The sequence below is a fragment of the Delphinapterus leucas genome, chromosome 2 (genome assembly GCF_059928025.1).
Source record: "Delphinapterus leucas isolate spDelLeu-1000000601 "Yukka" chromosome 2, BTC_Dleu_Yukka2, whole genome shotgun sequence".
NCBI lineage: Eukaryota > Metazoa > Chordata > Mammalia > Artiodactyla > Monodontidae > Delphinapterus > Delphinapterus leucas.
In genome coordinates this window covers 15,237,049-15,252,869 of record NC_143130.1, presented here as the reverse complement: position 1 = coordinate 15,252,869, position 15,821 = coordinate 15,237,049, and the positions used below count along the sequence as shown (strand labels likewise).

Sequence of the window (15,821 nt, the reverse complement as noted above, 5' to 3'; positions counted from 1 at the left end):
TTCTTTCTATAAACATTCAGTTGATTCCTGCCACACTAGGTACTATATTAGGTGCTGAGATAGAGAGAAGAGTAAACCAGACAAGGTCCTTATCCTCCAGAGGACTTATAATCTAGTGGGGGAAGAACCTCATTTGCTCCATCTGTAAAAAAGGCATAAACAAGATGATTGCAAAGGTCCTTGCTAGCTCTAAGTAAATAAATTTATTTTAAAAAATTAAAAGTACTACAGTGAGTATTATTACTAATTTTGCCACTTCCTTATTTTTTTTCCTTTATCCCAATGTCCTTTGATTGGTCCCAAGTTTGGGGGTCAGGAGAAACAAGTAGGAAGTTTAAAAGAAGATATAAATGACCAAAGGAGAGAATAAGAAAAGAAGGTAAAAGAATAGCACTGGACAGTTAGTGGGCATCTACTTGTGGTCGGCATTTTATAAATGTAATTTAATCTAAGAGACAGAAATCTAGCAAGCTGCCACCCTCCAAAAGAAATTCTAGAGGCAGGAACAAATAATGATCAACTTTGTAAGTATAGGACCTAACACAATGTTTGTTAGATAATATGTGTCCTAGAAATGTTGGATAAATTTAAACAAACATGAAAGATGATAAATAACATAATCAGCATTCTAACATTTCACCACCTTAAGGAGTGAGTCACCACATTATAGACATCATTTTCCTTCAGGCCCTTAACTCAGGACAGTTATTTCTTGGATCTTAGAATGTTCTTCAGCATTTAGAAACAAATATAGAAATCATTTCTTTAATGGAAGCATGAGAGCAAATTCCTCCACACACACATGCACAGCAAATATCTTTTGGTAAATAAATTATCGTGTTTATCTCTGCAAATCACCTAGATAGCTGCATTAGGATTGCCCAATTTCAGGAAGTGTTGTTCTCCATACTTTTTAGTAGACAGGTTTTTACAGTAGAGTTTTATAATGCCATCCACCTGGGTGTAACAGGAATCATCATGCATGGCCATCTCAAATGGCATTCCACCTTTTATAATTTGTGCTAAAGTTTCGAGCTCATCTGAACATTTTCTAAGCCTATTTTTTTTTTTTTTTTTGCGGTACGCGGGCCTCTCACTGTTGTGGCCTCTCCCGTTGCCGGAGCACAGGCTCCGGACGTGCAGGCTCAGCGGCCATGGCTCATGGGCCCAGCCGCTCCGCGGCATGTGGGATCTTCCCGGACCGGGGCACGAACCCGAGTCCCCTGCATCGGCAGGCCAACTCTCAATCACTGCGCCACCAGGGAAGCCCTTCTAAGCCTATTTTTAAATATGAATACATTGTGACAGATTTACTCCCATGAGATGGTAGTGGGGACTACTACTAGGTGTTTGGTGGATTTGACTAAAAAGTGTGAGTAGTTTCTCAGACACACGAAATGACATACCAGTAAATTGAAGAAAAACATGTCTGTTCTTAACAGAAAGAAAGTAAACCACTGATTGATAACCAAAAACAACAATTAATTTAGTAAATAAAAATAATTAATAAGACACACTCAGTAAGACAAATTATAAAAGTTGATTAAAATTATTAATTAATAAACTTACAATATGTGTAAATTGATGTTTATTTTGAAGTATAGACTTGTCAACGAAAACAATTCAGGCATTGTCTTGTCATTCTTTCCTTGTAACCCTCCTGATAGCCATTCTTCAACATGCAGGGTGACACCTATGCTCACTGTCACCTTGTTTTTCTTTCAACCTAGATAAAGGTTTATTCACTTATCCAGTCTAAAGGTTTCACATTAAGTGACAATCAGACTCTACCCAAAACTGTCCAAACGTTGCCATAATAATTTGCCTCATATGCTAGCATTACAATTTTGTTTTATATTAATGAAGGTTTTATAGTTCCACTAAGCTAGAGATAAATGTGTTTACCAATAAGAAACCTTAACCAGAGCAATTAGACAAGAAAAAGACAAAAAAAGCCATCCAAATTAGAAAGGAATAAATAAATCTATTACAAATGACATGATCATGTATATACAGAAAATCCCAAAGAATCCACCAAAAAGCTACTAGAGCTAATAAATGAATTCAGCAAAGTTGCAATATACAAAATCAACACACAAAAATCAGGTGTGCTCCTAAATACCAGCAATAAACAATCAGAAAAAAAAAATTAAGAATGCAATCACTTTTGAGAATAGCATCTAAAAGGATAAAAACCTGGGAATAAATTTAACCAGAGAGGTGAAAGGTTTCTACACTTAAAATTACAAAGCATTACTGAAAAAAATTAAAGAAAACCTAAATAATGGAAAGACATTTCGAGTTTATGGATAGGAAGACAATATTGTCACGATGTCAGTACTGCCCAAAGCAATCTACAGATTCAACACAGTGCCTATTAAAACTCCAACAGCCTTTTTTGCAGAAATGGAAAATTGATCCTCAAATTCATATGGAATTTCAAGGGCACCAAAAAGTCAAAGCAGTCTTGTAAAAGGATCACGTTGGAGGGCTCACACTTCCTGATTTCAAAACTTACCACAAAGCCACAGCAAACAAAACAATATGGTATTGGCATATGAATATACATAGAGACTAATGGGTTATAATTAAGAATCCAAATATAAACCCATACATCTATGACCAGTTGATTTTTGACAAGTCCATTCAATAAGGAAAGAACAGTCTCTTCAATAGGTGTTGCTGGGACAACTGGATTTCTACACGCAAAAGAATGAAATTGGACCCCTACCTCATACCACACACAAAAATTAACTCAAAACAGATCAAAGACTTCAATATAAGAGCTAAAACCATAAAACATTTAGAAGAAATCATAGGAGTAAATCTTCATAACCTGGGATTTGGCAATGCATTCTTATATATGACACCAAAAGTATAAGAAACAAAAGAAAAAAATAAATAAATTGGACTTCATCAAAAACTTTCATGCATCAAAGGGTATTAAGAAAGTGAAAAAGCCTACAGAATGGGAAAATTTGAAATCATATATATGATAAGAGTTTAATATACAGAATATATAAAAACTCCTACAACTCATCAAATCGACCGACAACCCAATTTAAAAAAAGAAGCATACCTGAACAGACATTTCTTCAAAGAAGATATACAAATGGCCAATAACCATATGAAAAGATGCTCAACATCATTAGTCATTAGGGAAATGTGAGTCAAATCTATAATTAGATACCACTTCCCACCTTTTGGGATGGCGATAATAGTAATAATAAAATAGAAAATAGCAAGCATTGGTGAAATAGAAATCTGCATATACATTATTTGTGGAAATGTAAAATGGTACAACAGCTATGGAAGACAGTTCGGTGCCACCTCATAACCTAAAACAGAATTACCATATGACCCAGCAATTCCATTCCTAGTTATATACCCAAAGGAGTTGAAATGGGGCCCAGATACTTATACGCCAATGTTCAAAGCAGCATTATTCACAATAGTCAAAAGGTCGAAACATCTCAAGTGTCCATCATCAGATGAATGAATAAACAAAATGTGGCATACGCATACAATGGAATACTATCCAGCCATAAAAATTATTGAAGTTCTTATACATGCTACAATACGGATTAACCTTGAAAACATTATGCGAAGTGAAATAAGTCAGACAAAAGGATAAATATTGTATCATTCCACTCACATGAAGTACCTAGACTAGGTAAATTCATAGAGACATAAAGTAAGTTAGAGGTTACCGGGGGCTGGAGGAAGAGGAGAACAGTTTTTATTGTTTAATGGCTATAGAATTTCCATTTCTACTGATGAGAATGTTTTAGAAATAGGTAATGGTAATGGTTGCACAACACTGTGAATGCTGCTGAATTGTACACTTTTAAAAAGTGGGTAAAATGGCAAATTTTGTTATATATATTTTACAAAGTTTTTTAAATTAATAAAATTCATTTTATTAAAAAACTTTGAATTATATTCTTTAAATGCGTGAAGTGTATGGTGTGTGAAAGTCATGTTTACTGGATGCAACATAGATGAAGTTTTGTTTTGTTTTTCTTCATTGCCCATCTACAGTGATCTCAGATATCTATTGTAAATACTTTCATGTTTTTAATCAACACTAAAACAATTTTGTTAGTTAATAAGCTATGAAGTCAATTCCTTTAGAGGTGTTCATATGCTCACTAAATTTAAATTGGAAACTTGCATCAGAAACATTTTCTCTGTTTAGCCCCCTCACAATGCCACCCTATACAGTGCCTGCACATATTGGATGTAGCCAGAGCTTAATAATAATTTAAGTGAATTCATCACAAGTTAGGGGAGGAAAACTCATGTGATCCATGCAGCTTCCTTTCCTCTACTCTAAGCTTCTAAGTCAATGTCTTGCTGATTCCTAGAGGTCGCTCCATTCTTTGAAACCTCAGCTCTTAAAGAGCTGTCTGCTCAATGACAGATACAGCAAGTTAAACAAGCATTTTTTATCCTAATGCAGACTATCATTGCACCATGCAGTGTTAGAAGTGGCAGAAAACTTCATAGTCAAACATTTTGTTTTCCTCATATCAGGATCCATCATTTTAAGTAAAATTGTGCTTTACTTAAACAAATTACGCTTGAATGTATATAATTGATGAAGGTAGAAGATTATATCATAGAACTTGAAATGGTAAATATATGGAGTTGACATTTAAAATTTTTCTTAATGGAAGTATCTATGGGCAGTGGGTAATATTTTACCTTTTAAATAGGAAAGACATTAAGAATTCAGAGATTTCCAGTGTTGGGAGACATACACTTGATCTGGGAAAAATAAAAGTTTGAGATTACTAATAAACATAAGTTGAAGTAAACAAATTTGCTCACCTTCCACTACTCATACTGTGACCCTTTCTTGTTTTATTACAACTCCATATCCTGACACTTATGTATCACCCTTCTTTCTTTACAGTCACCCAATCCCCAAAGGCTGGCCACTTTATTTTAATAGAAAATTATTTAAGACTGAAAATCCTTCAGAAGAAAAGTAGCTTCAATAGCTGAATTAATAGGGTTGGAAAATTGATCAATTTACTTGATTTCTGCCTGCCAATATTGGTTTAGGTCATCTGGGGTCTCAGCAGTTCAAAGCCAAAAATAAGCACCTCATATCAAAATCTTTTGTGTTGCATCTACCTCAGTTCTACCCAACTGACAGCCGAGCCTGTCCCTCCAGTTCCTGGTTGCCTGCCCAGCCTTTGGACCATCTGTCCTGTCTAGTCTTTATGGTTTGGGTTTCCTCCTGTTTCCTGATTTCATGCCTGATTTCAGCCAAAAATAATTTTTCTGAGCTGTCGGTGTTTGGGGCTGTCCCATCTTTACCTAGTGCCTAATTTCCATTTTGTTCTAATCCTCCCTCCCTGCATGTTGTTTCTCCTGTACCAGCCTTTGCTTTCACATTTTGACATATTTCGAAACACCACTTCACTTCCCACCCAGTCTGTTTTGCGAGCAGCACTGTCTAGGCTCTTGCTCTAACTATGCCAATTATTGAGCTTACTGCTCTGAGAACTTAACTTCGACTAGTCTTGGAGAGAGAAAAGGCAAAGAATCAAGCACCACTCATTCAATTTAATTAGAGCAACTCATAAGTTTTCAATTAGTGGTTAAGGAATTAACTTGTTGCCTCACCGTTTAAGAGTATATCTGTGATTTTTTTTTTCACAAAATAACTCACAAAAATGGCTGCTGTGGCCCTCTTCATCAATAACCAAAACGTAGATGCAACGAAGGTGAACTGGTTAAGCTATTGAATATTGAAGCCAATTACATAGAAAGAGCGGAGGTCAGGAAGCTTAGAAGACACTGAATCCACAGGAAGAATGTATTGTCAGTCAAACACAATTACCCTGATTATGCTATTGCGCTCATTAACACTGTTATTTTTTAGAAGAGGACCATGTGGTTTGGTAGATGAAATAAGAGTTCATACCTCTGACAGTTTCTTTTCAAAGAGTAAATCAGTAAGACTTACTCTTTATTTTCTTTTCTTTTCGGATTTAAGGGTACATTATTGACAAACATTTATTGTCATTATACTCTGATTGGGCAAAAATAGTCATGCATTATATATTGTTTCTTCCTGGTTGCCTCCTCAAGACACTGGCAATCATCCTGGAATCGGTCTTCCATTCTCCACTATGTGTATGTGTATATGTGTGTGTATGTGTATGTGTGTGTGTGTGTGTGTGTGTGTGTGCGTGCATATTGGGGATTTTCCTTATATCTTCAATAGGGTGTATTTAGTTATCTGGTTATATTTAGTTTTTTCCTGTGATGAGCATTTTTTCTTCATCAGTTGTGACCAGCTATACCAGGGCTACTTGTCTTCCGATAAGTCTATTGACTCTTAAGTAACTGAAGTATAAAAAGGAAATGATCATTTAGGAGCTCAGTTAATCAGAGTAAATTATGCAGATCTAGACCAGTATGTCAGATTACCAAGGACATGCCTCTTTATGATCCATGAAAGGAAATAGTAACATAAATTTCTCTTCAAAGTGCTCATATTTAAATTTGCTGTTTAAAATGTTAAATGCTATGACAGGCACTACATACAAATCTTTATGACAGACACTGTCATGGAAAATAGTCCTCAGGATGTGGTGGGTTTGGCAACTCTTGAAGTCGATGGGACTTCAAGGTGGCCTTTCCTTATAACCAATTCAACTTTATATAACATTGTTCTTTCTAATCTTGTACACCTTGGTATTATTTGAATAATATTTAAGCAATCAATTTTAAGAACAACTTTTTGTATGTGCTTGGGTTTTTTTGGATTTAAATATTCAGAGGTCAAATTACATTTGCTTTCAAGAATGTGTTTGCCTTGGTATCCTGCAAAAAAGTCTTTACTTATGGAAATACATTCATAAAAATAAGTACACTGGCTAGATAATGTGTCTCCCAAAGATTTCTATCAGATAATAGCCTGAAAATGTCGTGTGGTGCATTTTAATACTCACTTTTCTTTTTGTGGCCCTGGGTGCTTTAAGGAAAACTAAAAGAAGTGTTAACTGTGCATTTGTTAATCCAATTTATGGGAACTGGAGCAACCCAGAGAAAACAGAGGTAAGTGGTAATGAACTGTATTGTTTCAGAACGGGGAACAAGCCTGCACACGTGCACACATACAGACACACACACACACATACACACACACACAGTGTTGTCTGGACATGTTCCCATATCATGGTTAAAAGATGTGTTTTCGTGGAATTATTTCTCCACTAAAGAGATGGGATGGGAAGGAGTTTCAGTCTCTCTAAATATGCAATGAGAATTTTCCATTTCAGGATGGTTTCAATCTGCTTGTAGAATCAGTTCACTGTTAAATGGCTTTGTGGTCACTGTTCATACCCAAATAGAGCTGACAAATCTGGAAAATATCAGTTTAACCCACAAAGAATTAGTCATCTACTCACAGTAACTCTTCATTGACTGTTCTTCATATTTTATTCCCAAACACAAAAGGGAGAATAGCGTTCTATGCTCTCTTTCAATTCATGTGTGGGCTGTGAGGATCGTTACCTGATAACTTAGAAAGAGAAAGGAGAAAGTAAAGTGTGTTACATCTTTCTTGGCCTTTTTTTAGGGCTACTCCTTATCAGTGCAATATGAAGTAGGCTAGAGAGAAAATGGCAAGTATAATAAAATCTCTCTCGCCCCTTTCTTAAATAGGTAATATGAGCATCCATCTGGGTATAAAGCAGGATTAGCCATAACACATCACTTCTTCTGTGTGAAAGCTTCCTTACATCTGATTTTAGAAATATTGTATCAAATTCATTCTCTTGTGAAAGTGAGCACGTAGAAAACCAACTTTCATTTTCTCCTATTATTTTTTTAATGAAAATCCTCCATAAAACAGTTGTTACTGTTGCTGAAACCGAGTAGCAAAGGTTTCAGATCAGGTGGTTTCTAGTATTTTTGAGTGATGTGGTTGAAGTCTAACACAACGCTTGACTTTTTTATTTCTGTTACCTGGTAAGTTAAAAAGAGGAAAGGAGAAATTAAGGGCATTGCGTCTTCAATAATGATGTCATATACACTTTTAGTATTGTTTTGTTAGGAATGAAAGGAAGAAGTAAGATATTTCCCAGAACACAAAATTAATTTGGATGATTTGCCAAGTCAGTCAAGTCATAGAATAAAAATGAAAATGTAGCCCTACTTAATGGATAATAAACAAATAAATAACTGAATATTTAAGAAACAAAATGTAATACATCTTCTTGACAAAGTAGGAAGGTGTAATATAAACTTATTTTCATTTTTACTAAAGAAAAGAAAACAATCTTTAGTTTAGTTTAACTTTTAGTATCTGAAAGTTACAAATGATGTAAGGAATTAAAATGTGTTTTAAATTTGACATTTTTATATTTATCATTCCTCTTTCATGTTTTTTTCTTTCGATTAAGAATGGCTAAGGAAGAAATCCTGTCATAGCTCTAGACTTTTGTTGCTATTTTGATTTCTGTTGTTTCAGAAACAAATGACTTTGTATTAGTTAAACTAAGTGCACCTTCCCTGACATTGTAACAGAGAAATAGACTTCCCCGAAAATACTCTTCTGAACATTCTTAGAGAAAATTCTCATATTCTGATATAGAAATTGAGAGAATAGTATAGTGAAAACCACATACCCATCAGCCAACGTCAACAATTATCAACCCGTGCTCATTCTTGTTTCACCTCTACTGCCACCTATTTCCTTCACCCACCAGAATGGTGGTGATATTTTTTTAAATAGACTTAATTTTCTTTAGAGCAGTTTTAGGTTCAGGGCAGAACCTAAAACTTTCCATATACTCCCTGCCCCCACCCATGCATAGCCTCCCCCATTATCAACATCCACCACCAGAGGGGTAGATTTCTTACAATTGATGAACCTACACTGGTATGTCATTATCACCCAGAGTCCATAGTTTACATTATGGCTCACTCTTGGTGTCAACCAGAGTGTTTTTAAGCAAATTCCAGATATCATTTAATTTTACCTGTACAGACTTCAGTTGTACAGGATAAGAACATAAAAAATATATAACCACAGTAACACGCTTAAACATTTAATAATAATTCCTTGACACAATCAAATATTCAATCAGTGTTCAACCTACCCCAATTGTCTCATAAGTAAGTAGGGGGTTTTGTACTTTGTTATTGTTGCTATATTTTTAAAATCATGATCCATATGAGGTATATGCATCCAAATTGGTAGACATGTCTCTTAAGTCTCTAAATCTCTAGGTTTCATTTTCTCTCTCTTATTTCCACCTTGCAGTTTATTTGTTGAAGAAATGAGGTTGTTTGTCCTATACAACTTTCCATGTTTTAGATTTTCTAATATATACTGCAAAATATAATTCTCTGAGCTGAAAGCTGTTGGTTGTTATCTTTTAAAAATTTTTTGTTTTGTTTTGTTTAACTTAACTATACTCAAAACAGCAGACTTAGAGAAACCAGCACCATAGAAAGAAGCAGTCAAGATCCTGGCCACTACATTCCCCCATCCCACCAGAGATGAGGATGAGGCAGTGACTCCTATGCCACTAGAGGACGCTGGGCATACACCAAGATTAGGCCTGTGTCAGTGGTTCAGGCAGTGTGGACTGGAGGTGCTGAAGTAGGAGCTGGTGATGCTCTAGTTATTACTGCAATGAAAATCCATTAAAAATTCACCTCAATCTGCATGATCTGGAAAGAAGTCTCTTATTTTAACGCCTAAAATCATAACTTTTTTCAATGTGTTTTTCTTTAGAGTTCTATGTACTCCTTCTCAAATCCATTATATGACACAACATCAGGAAGCCTGGAGACTGAATCTAATCATCTCAAATAGTACCATCAAGATCAAGTATGCTTGGGACTTCCCTGGTGGTCCAGTGGTTACGACTCTGAGCTTCCATTGCAGGGGGCGCGGGTTTGATCCCTGGTTGGGGAACCAAGATCCCACGTGCTGCATGGTTTGGCAAGAAAAATGAAAACCAACCAACCAGCCAACAAACAAAAAAAAGATCAAGTATGATCTTGTATTCCAGTCCGTGAAATCTGATAGAAACTCATGCAATAGTAAAAATAGGAGGGATTCAGAATACTACTCTAATTATTACATTTACAAATAAATTTTCTTATGGAATATATTGAATGTTTTCATGGAATCTCAATCAGAACCTTATCTTCATTATACATATGAATATTTTGATAAAATGTTCCACTTAAGTTTCTTGTTTTCCTTTCATTCTTTTAAAGGATGAATCAAATTGTTTCAGATCCTGAATACAAAGAAGTTTTAAAATGCTTACTTAGATGCCATTGACCTTAGAAACAAAGTTGAACTGACTTAGTATACAAACTAACTAGCAGGAATGGGTGGACAAATCATAGTAATCCTAACAACATAACCATGAGTAAAATTTATTTCTTCATTTTGGAAAAAATGTGATAAATTATCCTAAACTTCCTTTCATTCAAATAATCATTTAACATCTATCTTTACATAGATATAAAAATATTGCTAAAATACATGTCAAGAAGCTTTGTTGTTCTGAACGTAATAGAGAGCCCAGAAATAAACCCACACACTTATGGTCAATTAATCAACAACAAAGGAAGCAAAAATATACAATGAAGAAAAGACATTCTCTTCAGTAAGTGGTTCTGGGAAAACTGGACAGCTACATGTAAAAGAATGGAGTTAGAGAAAAAAATAAACTCAAAATGGATTAAAGAACTAAATGTAAGACCTGAAACCATAAAATTTCTAGAAGAAAATGTAGGCAGAGCACTCTGCATAAACTGTAGCAATATTTTTTGGATCTATCTCCTAAGGCAAAAGGAACAAAAAGCAAAAGTAAACAAATGGGTCCTAATTAAACTTAACTTTTGCACAGCAAAGGAAACCATTCACACAATGAAAAGACAACTTACTGAATGGGAAAAAATATTTTCAAATGACATGACCAATAAGGGGTTAATATCCATATCCAAAATATATAAACAGCTCATACCACTCAATATCAAAAAAATAAATAACCCAATTAAAAAATGGGCAGAAGACCTGAATAGACATTTTTCCAAAGAAGATATACAGATGGCCAACAGGCACATGAAAGGATGCTCAACATCACTAATCATTAGAGAAATGCAAAGCAAAACCACAATGAGGTATCACCTCATGCGGGTCAGAATGACCATCATCAAAAAATCTACAAACAATAAATGCTGGAGAGGGTGTGGAGAAACAGGAGCCCTCTTGCATGTTTGTGGGAATGTAAATTGATACAGCCACTATGGAGAACAGTATGGAAGTTCCTTAAAAAACTAAAAATAGAACTACCATATGACCCAGCAATACCACTACTGGGCATATACTCTGAGAAAACCATAATTCAAAAAGAGACATGTACACAATATTCATTGCAGCACTATTTGCAATAGCCAGGACTGGAAGCAACCTAAGTGTCCATCGACAGATGAATGGATAAAGAAGATGTGGCACATACATACAATGGAAAATTACTCAGCCATAAAAAGGAACGAAACTGAGTTATTTGTAGTGAGGTGCATGGACCTAGAGTCTGTGATACAGAGTGAAGTAAGTCAGAAAGAGAAAAACAAATACTGCATGCTAACACATATATATGGAATCTAAAAAAAAAAGGTTCTGATGAGCCTAAGGGCAGGACAGGAATAAAGACTCAGACGTAGAGAATGGACTTGAGGACACAGGGAGGGGGTAGGGTAAGCTGGGACGAAGTGAGAGAGTAGCAGCATTGATGTATATACACTACCAAATGTAAAATAGATAGCTAGTGGGAAGGGGTGTGATAGGGAGGGTGGGAGCGAGATGCAAGAAGGAGGGGATATGGGGATATATGTATACATATAGTTGATTCACTTTGTTATACAACAGAAACTAACACAACACTGTAAAGCAATTATACTCCAATAAATTTGTTAAAAACTAAACAAATATAATCAAGATCTTTGCCTAACTTCTTAAAGAAGCAGTGAATTAAAATTCAGGTATGGTTTTAGTAAAGACCTCAAAGCTAATGCATGAAAAATGTGGAGAAGGTGCAAAAGAGATAATAATAATGATTATCCAACTTAAATTGACTTGTTTCATAGGAATATTGAGGGAATTCATAACATATGTAACTTCTGATTGAGACTAATGACAGAAAATCTACAGAGCCTAAAAATTAAGATACTCTTAAAAGTGTTCAAAATTTTCTTCGGGAGCAAGTTAAATGTGCTCTAAAATATTTAAGTCAAATATATGTGAGGTCTTATAAATATATACGGCAATTCTATGAAACTAAAAGAATAAAATTGATTTTTCTTATCCAATAAGTAGAAGAGGTAGATGCTTATGTTGTTTTCATAATTTAATGTAAGATTTAGAAAAAATTTATTTTTATTTGCATATTTCTCCTCTGAAAACTTTTTGATATAAGTCCAAATTTGCACCATTGTGATTTTTAAAATAGGCAAAGGAAGAAGAAAAATAGAGGAAGGGACAACAGGAAGTATACAGAGTCCACAAATTATATAACTCAGCTTTAAATCATAAAAACATCTCAGATTTCACAGTTGACAGAGAATCTATTGAAAACAATTTTTTTTTTTAAGCTCTTGGATGTCAGGAGAACAGATACTAATGAGTAGTGCTGACAGATTCTTAGGACTTTGAGTGCACAAATATTTAAGACAATATCTTATTGCTAACTGGATTCACGTGACCAACCTGCTCTTTCCCAAAATATACTTTAAGCATATTAATAACAATAGCAACATTAATAACAAGCTAATAAGTACTAATTATCTGCCAAATACTTTTCTAAGTAGTTTATGTGTTTTAACTCACATAGGTGGAAATAATGTGCTGTATATTATGTTAGCCACATGTGGATATTTAATATGAAATTTAAATTAGCTAAAATTAAATAAAATTTTAAAGTGCATTTCTTTAGTTGTACTAGCCACATTCCAAGTGCTCAGTAACCACATGTGGCTTGTGGCCACTGTATTGCACAACACAGAGAACATTTCCATCATCACATAAAGTTTTCTCTGAGCACTGGCTTAGAACAATATTGAAATATTTTCCTGTGAATAGCACAGCAGTAATCTCTATAAATCTAATAAGCACTAAAAATATTTCCCAGTATGTATATTTTAACTAGAATCAGCCAAATTTTAGCATAGTAATGTTATAAATAAGACAAATCATGTTTAGCTGTAAGCAAACTAGCAAACATATGTGATAAAGAAGCATATTTTAATAGTGCTTTCTTGGCATATAAATATAACATATCATTCTGTTATACCCATATCATCTTTGCCTACTTTTTTCTACATTTAGATGGCATTTTGAAAGAATTGTGTAAAAATTTGCTTTTCCCTTTTCATCTTCATGGCTGTCAATCATTTTTCACATTTATCACACCAAGAACTGAAGAATCATGACTCCTTTAAATAATAACCGCCTTGTATTCTGCATTTAAGGGCATGTACTTTAGGTAAACCAACTACTATATTCATGACAATGTCTTTCGCAATAAGTAGTCTTAAACTTTATTCTTAAAAATAAAAACCAGGGAACGTCCATAAAAGGACTCTGAATTTTTTTCCAAAAAGCCTTTTAAAAAATAAGATTTCAAGTATATATTTCACTGTCTGAACAATGACAGCTTTGTGAGTCTTAGAAGTAGTTATTCTGCTTTTCTTTGTATCAACTTGCAGAATGCTTGGGATTTCTTTGCTATTGTATCTAGAAAATCAGTTCAAGGGTTAATGTCTAAAATAAGTAATCATCAAATTCAAGACCTTGCTCTTTAAATAATTAGAAGTGAAAAGACACCACTTTCTACAAGCACCCACTTTGTGAAATTTCAGTGAAACTGGTTGCATGCCATATCTTGAATTAAAGAACTCATTAACTATGAATCAAAGTATGCATGCAAATAAATAAAAGAATGAATGAATGACTATGATACTTAAAGATCCACTTAAAAATTCACACTGATACATGTCATTAAACATTCTGAGAGAGTAAAGAACACATTCTCTTCTCTAGAATGTGGAAGCAATAATAAAGAGCTTTTTATTCTTCTAATTTTTAAAATGTTTATTTATTTAGGCCTGGTTCTTGCCCCTTTCAAGACAACTTCCTCAGAGTTTTATAATATTTTCCCAGAGTTGTGTTACTAAGAAATCAGCTGAGGAAATTAGCATAATTATCTGCAGTCAGTATATAATTTGGGGCCAATAAAAGAAATGCCAGCATAAGAGATCAGGAATAAGAAACCTTGTTTCTCTATCAAGCTTTTTACTTTATTTTTTAAATAACAGACAATTAGTCTATCACTAACCATAAACTAATGGCTAAAGAAAAAAATTAGTCACTGTGGGATAACTATATTGTCATTAATTTGTTCAACAAATATCTGTAAAGAAATATTTACAGTGAAAGAAGTGAGACAAGGCAGTGAGACAGTGAGAGGAGAGGTAAGTAACAAACACTCTATATAATGTGGATTCATCCCATCTGGGACTTCTATCCTCCCCTCGATGCTGATCTCATAACTCTTCTCTACATTGTTAGCACCCAAGTTTCTTCAAATATCTAAGGTAAGAAATTAATAAAATAGAAAACATATAAAATGAAGTGGATCAATAAAACTGTGTTGTTTCTTTAAAAAGAGTAATAACCCCCTGATGAAACTTTGGGGAAATAAAGCATAAAATGAAAAAGCTCTTAGGAAAGAAATCAAAGAAAAAAGATAATGTACAAATAGCAAATGTCAGAAATGGAAATGATAAAATCATTACAGATCCTAGAAATAAGAGGGTAATGACAGTATTGTAAAAAAAAGACAAAAGAACTTTACAACCAAAAATATAAAAATATCAAACTCTAGAGGAAATAAACAAATTCCTGGAAAATTACAAATTTCTAAAACAAACTTAAGAAATAGAAGACCTAAGTAATCCTATACCAGTTAAAGTAATTGATCCATACTTAATCTTCCTTCAGAAACTCTAGGTTCATAAGATTCACTAGCAAATATTATAATACTTTAAAAAAATAAATAGAGCTTCCCTGGTGGCGCAGCGGTTGAGAGTCCGCCTGCTGATGCAGGGGACGTGGGTTCGTGCCCCAGTCCAGGAAGATCCCACGTGCCGTGGAGCGCCTGGGCCCGTGAGCCTTGGCAACTGGGCCTGCGCGTCCAGAGCCTGTGCTCCGCAACGGGAGAGGCCACAACGGTGAGAGGCCCACGTACCGCAAAAAAAAAAAAAAGTAAATAATGCCAGACATATAAACACTTCAAGAGAACAGGAAAAGAGATAATGCTTCCTAACACATTTTATGAGGACAGCAAAATTTCGATACAAGCTCTGACAAAGACATCACAATAAAGGAAAATTTTAGGTCAATGTTACTCATAAAAACAGATGTGAAGTACTAAATGTATATTTTTTATTATGAATATATTACTGTTTTCATATTTATTCCACAAATCTAAGTTTAACTTTAAAAATCAATCATTAACAGAATGAGAAAAAAAGCACATGATCATTTTAATATATGCATAAAAAGCATTTGGTCACTACAACATCTGTTCATAATAAAAAATACCTTAGAAGACTAAAAAGAGAATTTTCCTCATGTGATAAAAAGTGGCTACAAAAATACTCACAACTATACTTAATGGTGGAATGTTGATTTCAATTTGGTATTAGGAATGAGCCAAGAATGGCCACTAATACCACTTCTTTTAAAATATTTGAACTTTTTACTGGTGATC

At 34.3% G+C, this 15,821-nt stretch overlaps 1 protein-coding gene and 1 long non-coding RNA gene across 2 annotated transcripts in view; one reads left to right on the top strand and one right to left on the bottom strand.

The window, feature by feature from the left end:
* Positions 1–10,332, top strand: part of MALRD1 (MAM and LDL receptor class A domain containing 1) — a 587,465-nt gene extending 577,133 nt beyond the window's left edge. The window contains exons 40-41 of the mRNA XM_089906459.1: positions 7,002–7,077; positions 9,767–10,332. Of these exons, the coding sequence (XP_089762585.1) occupies positions 7,002–7,077; positions 9,767–9,847 (157 nt within the window). The 3' untranslated portion in view covers positions 9,848–10,332. The remainder of the gene's footprint in view (positions 1–7,001; positions 7,078–9,766) is intronic.
* LOC149749953 (uncharacterized) overlaps positions 1–15,821 on the bottom strand; it is a 32,770-nt gene that overhangs the window by 12,858 nt on the left and 4,091 nt on the right. Inside the window, exon 3 of the long non-coding RNA XR_016391920.1 lies at positions 1–15,821. This exon is cut by the window's left edge and continues 12,858 nt beyond it. This is a non-coding gene — a long non-coding RNA (uncharacterized LOC149749953).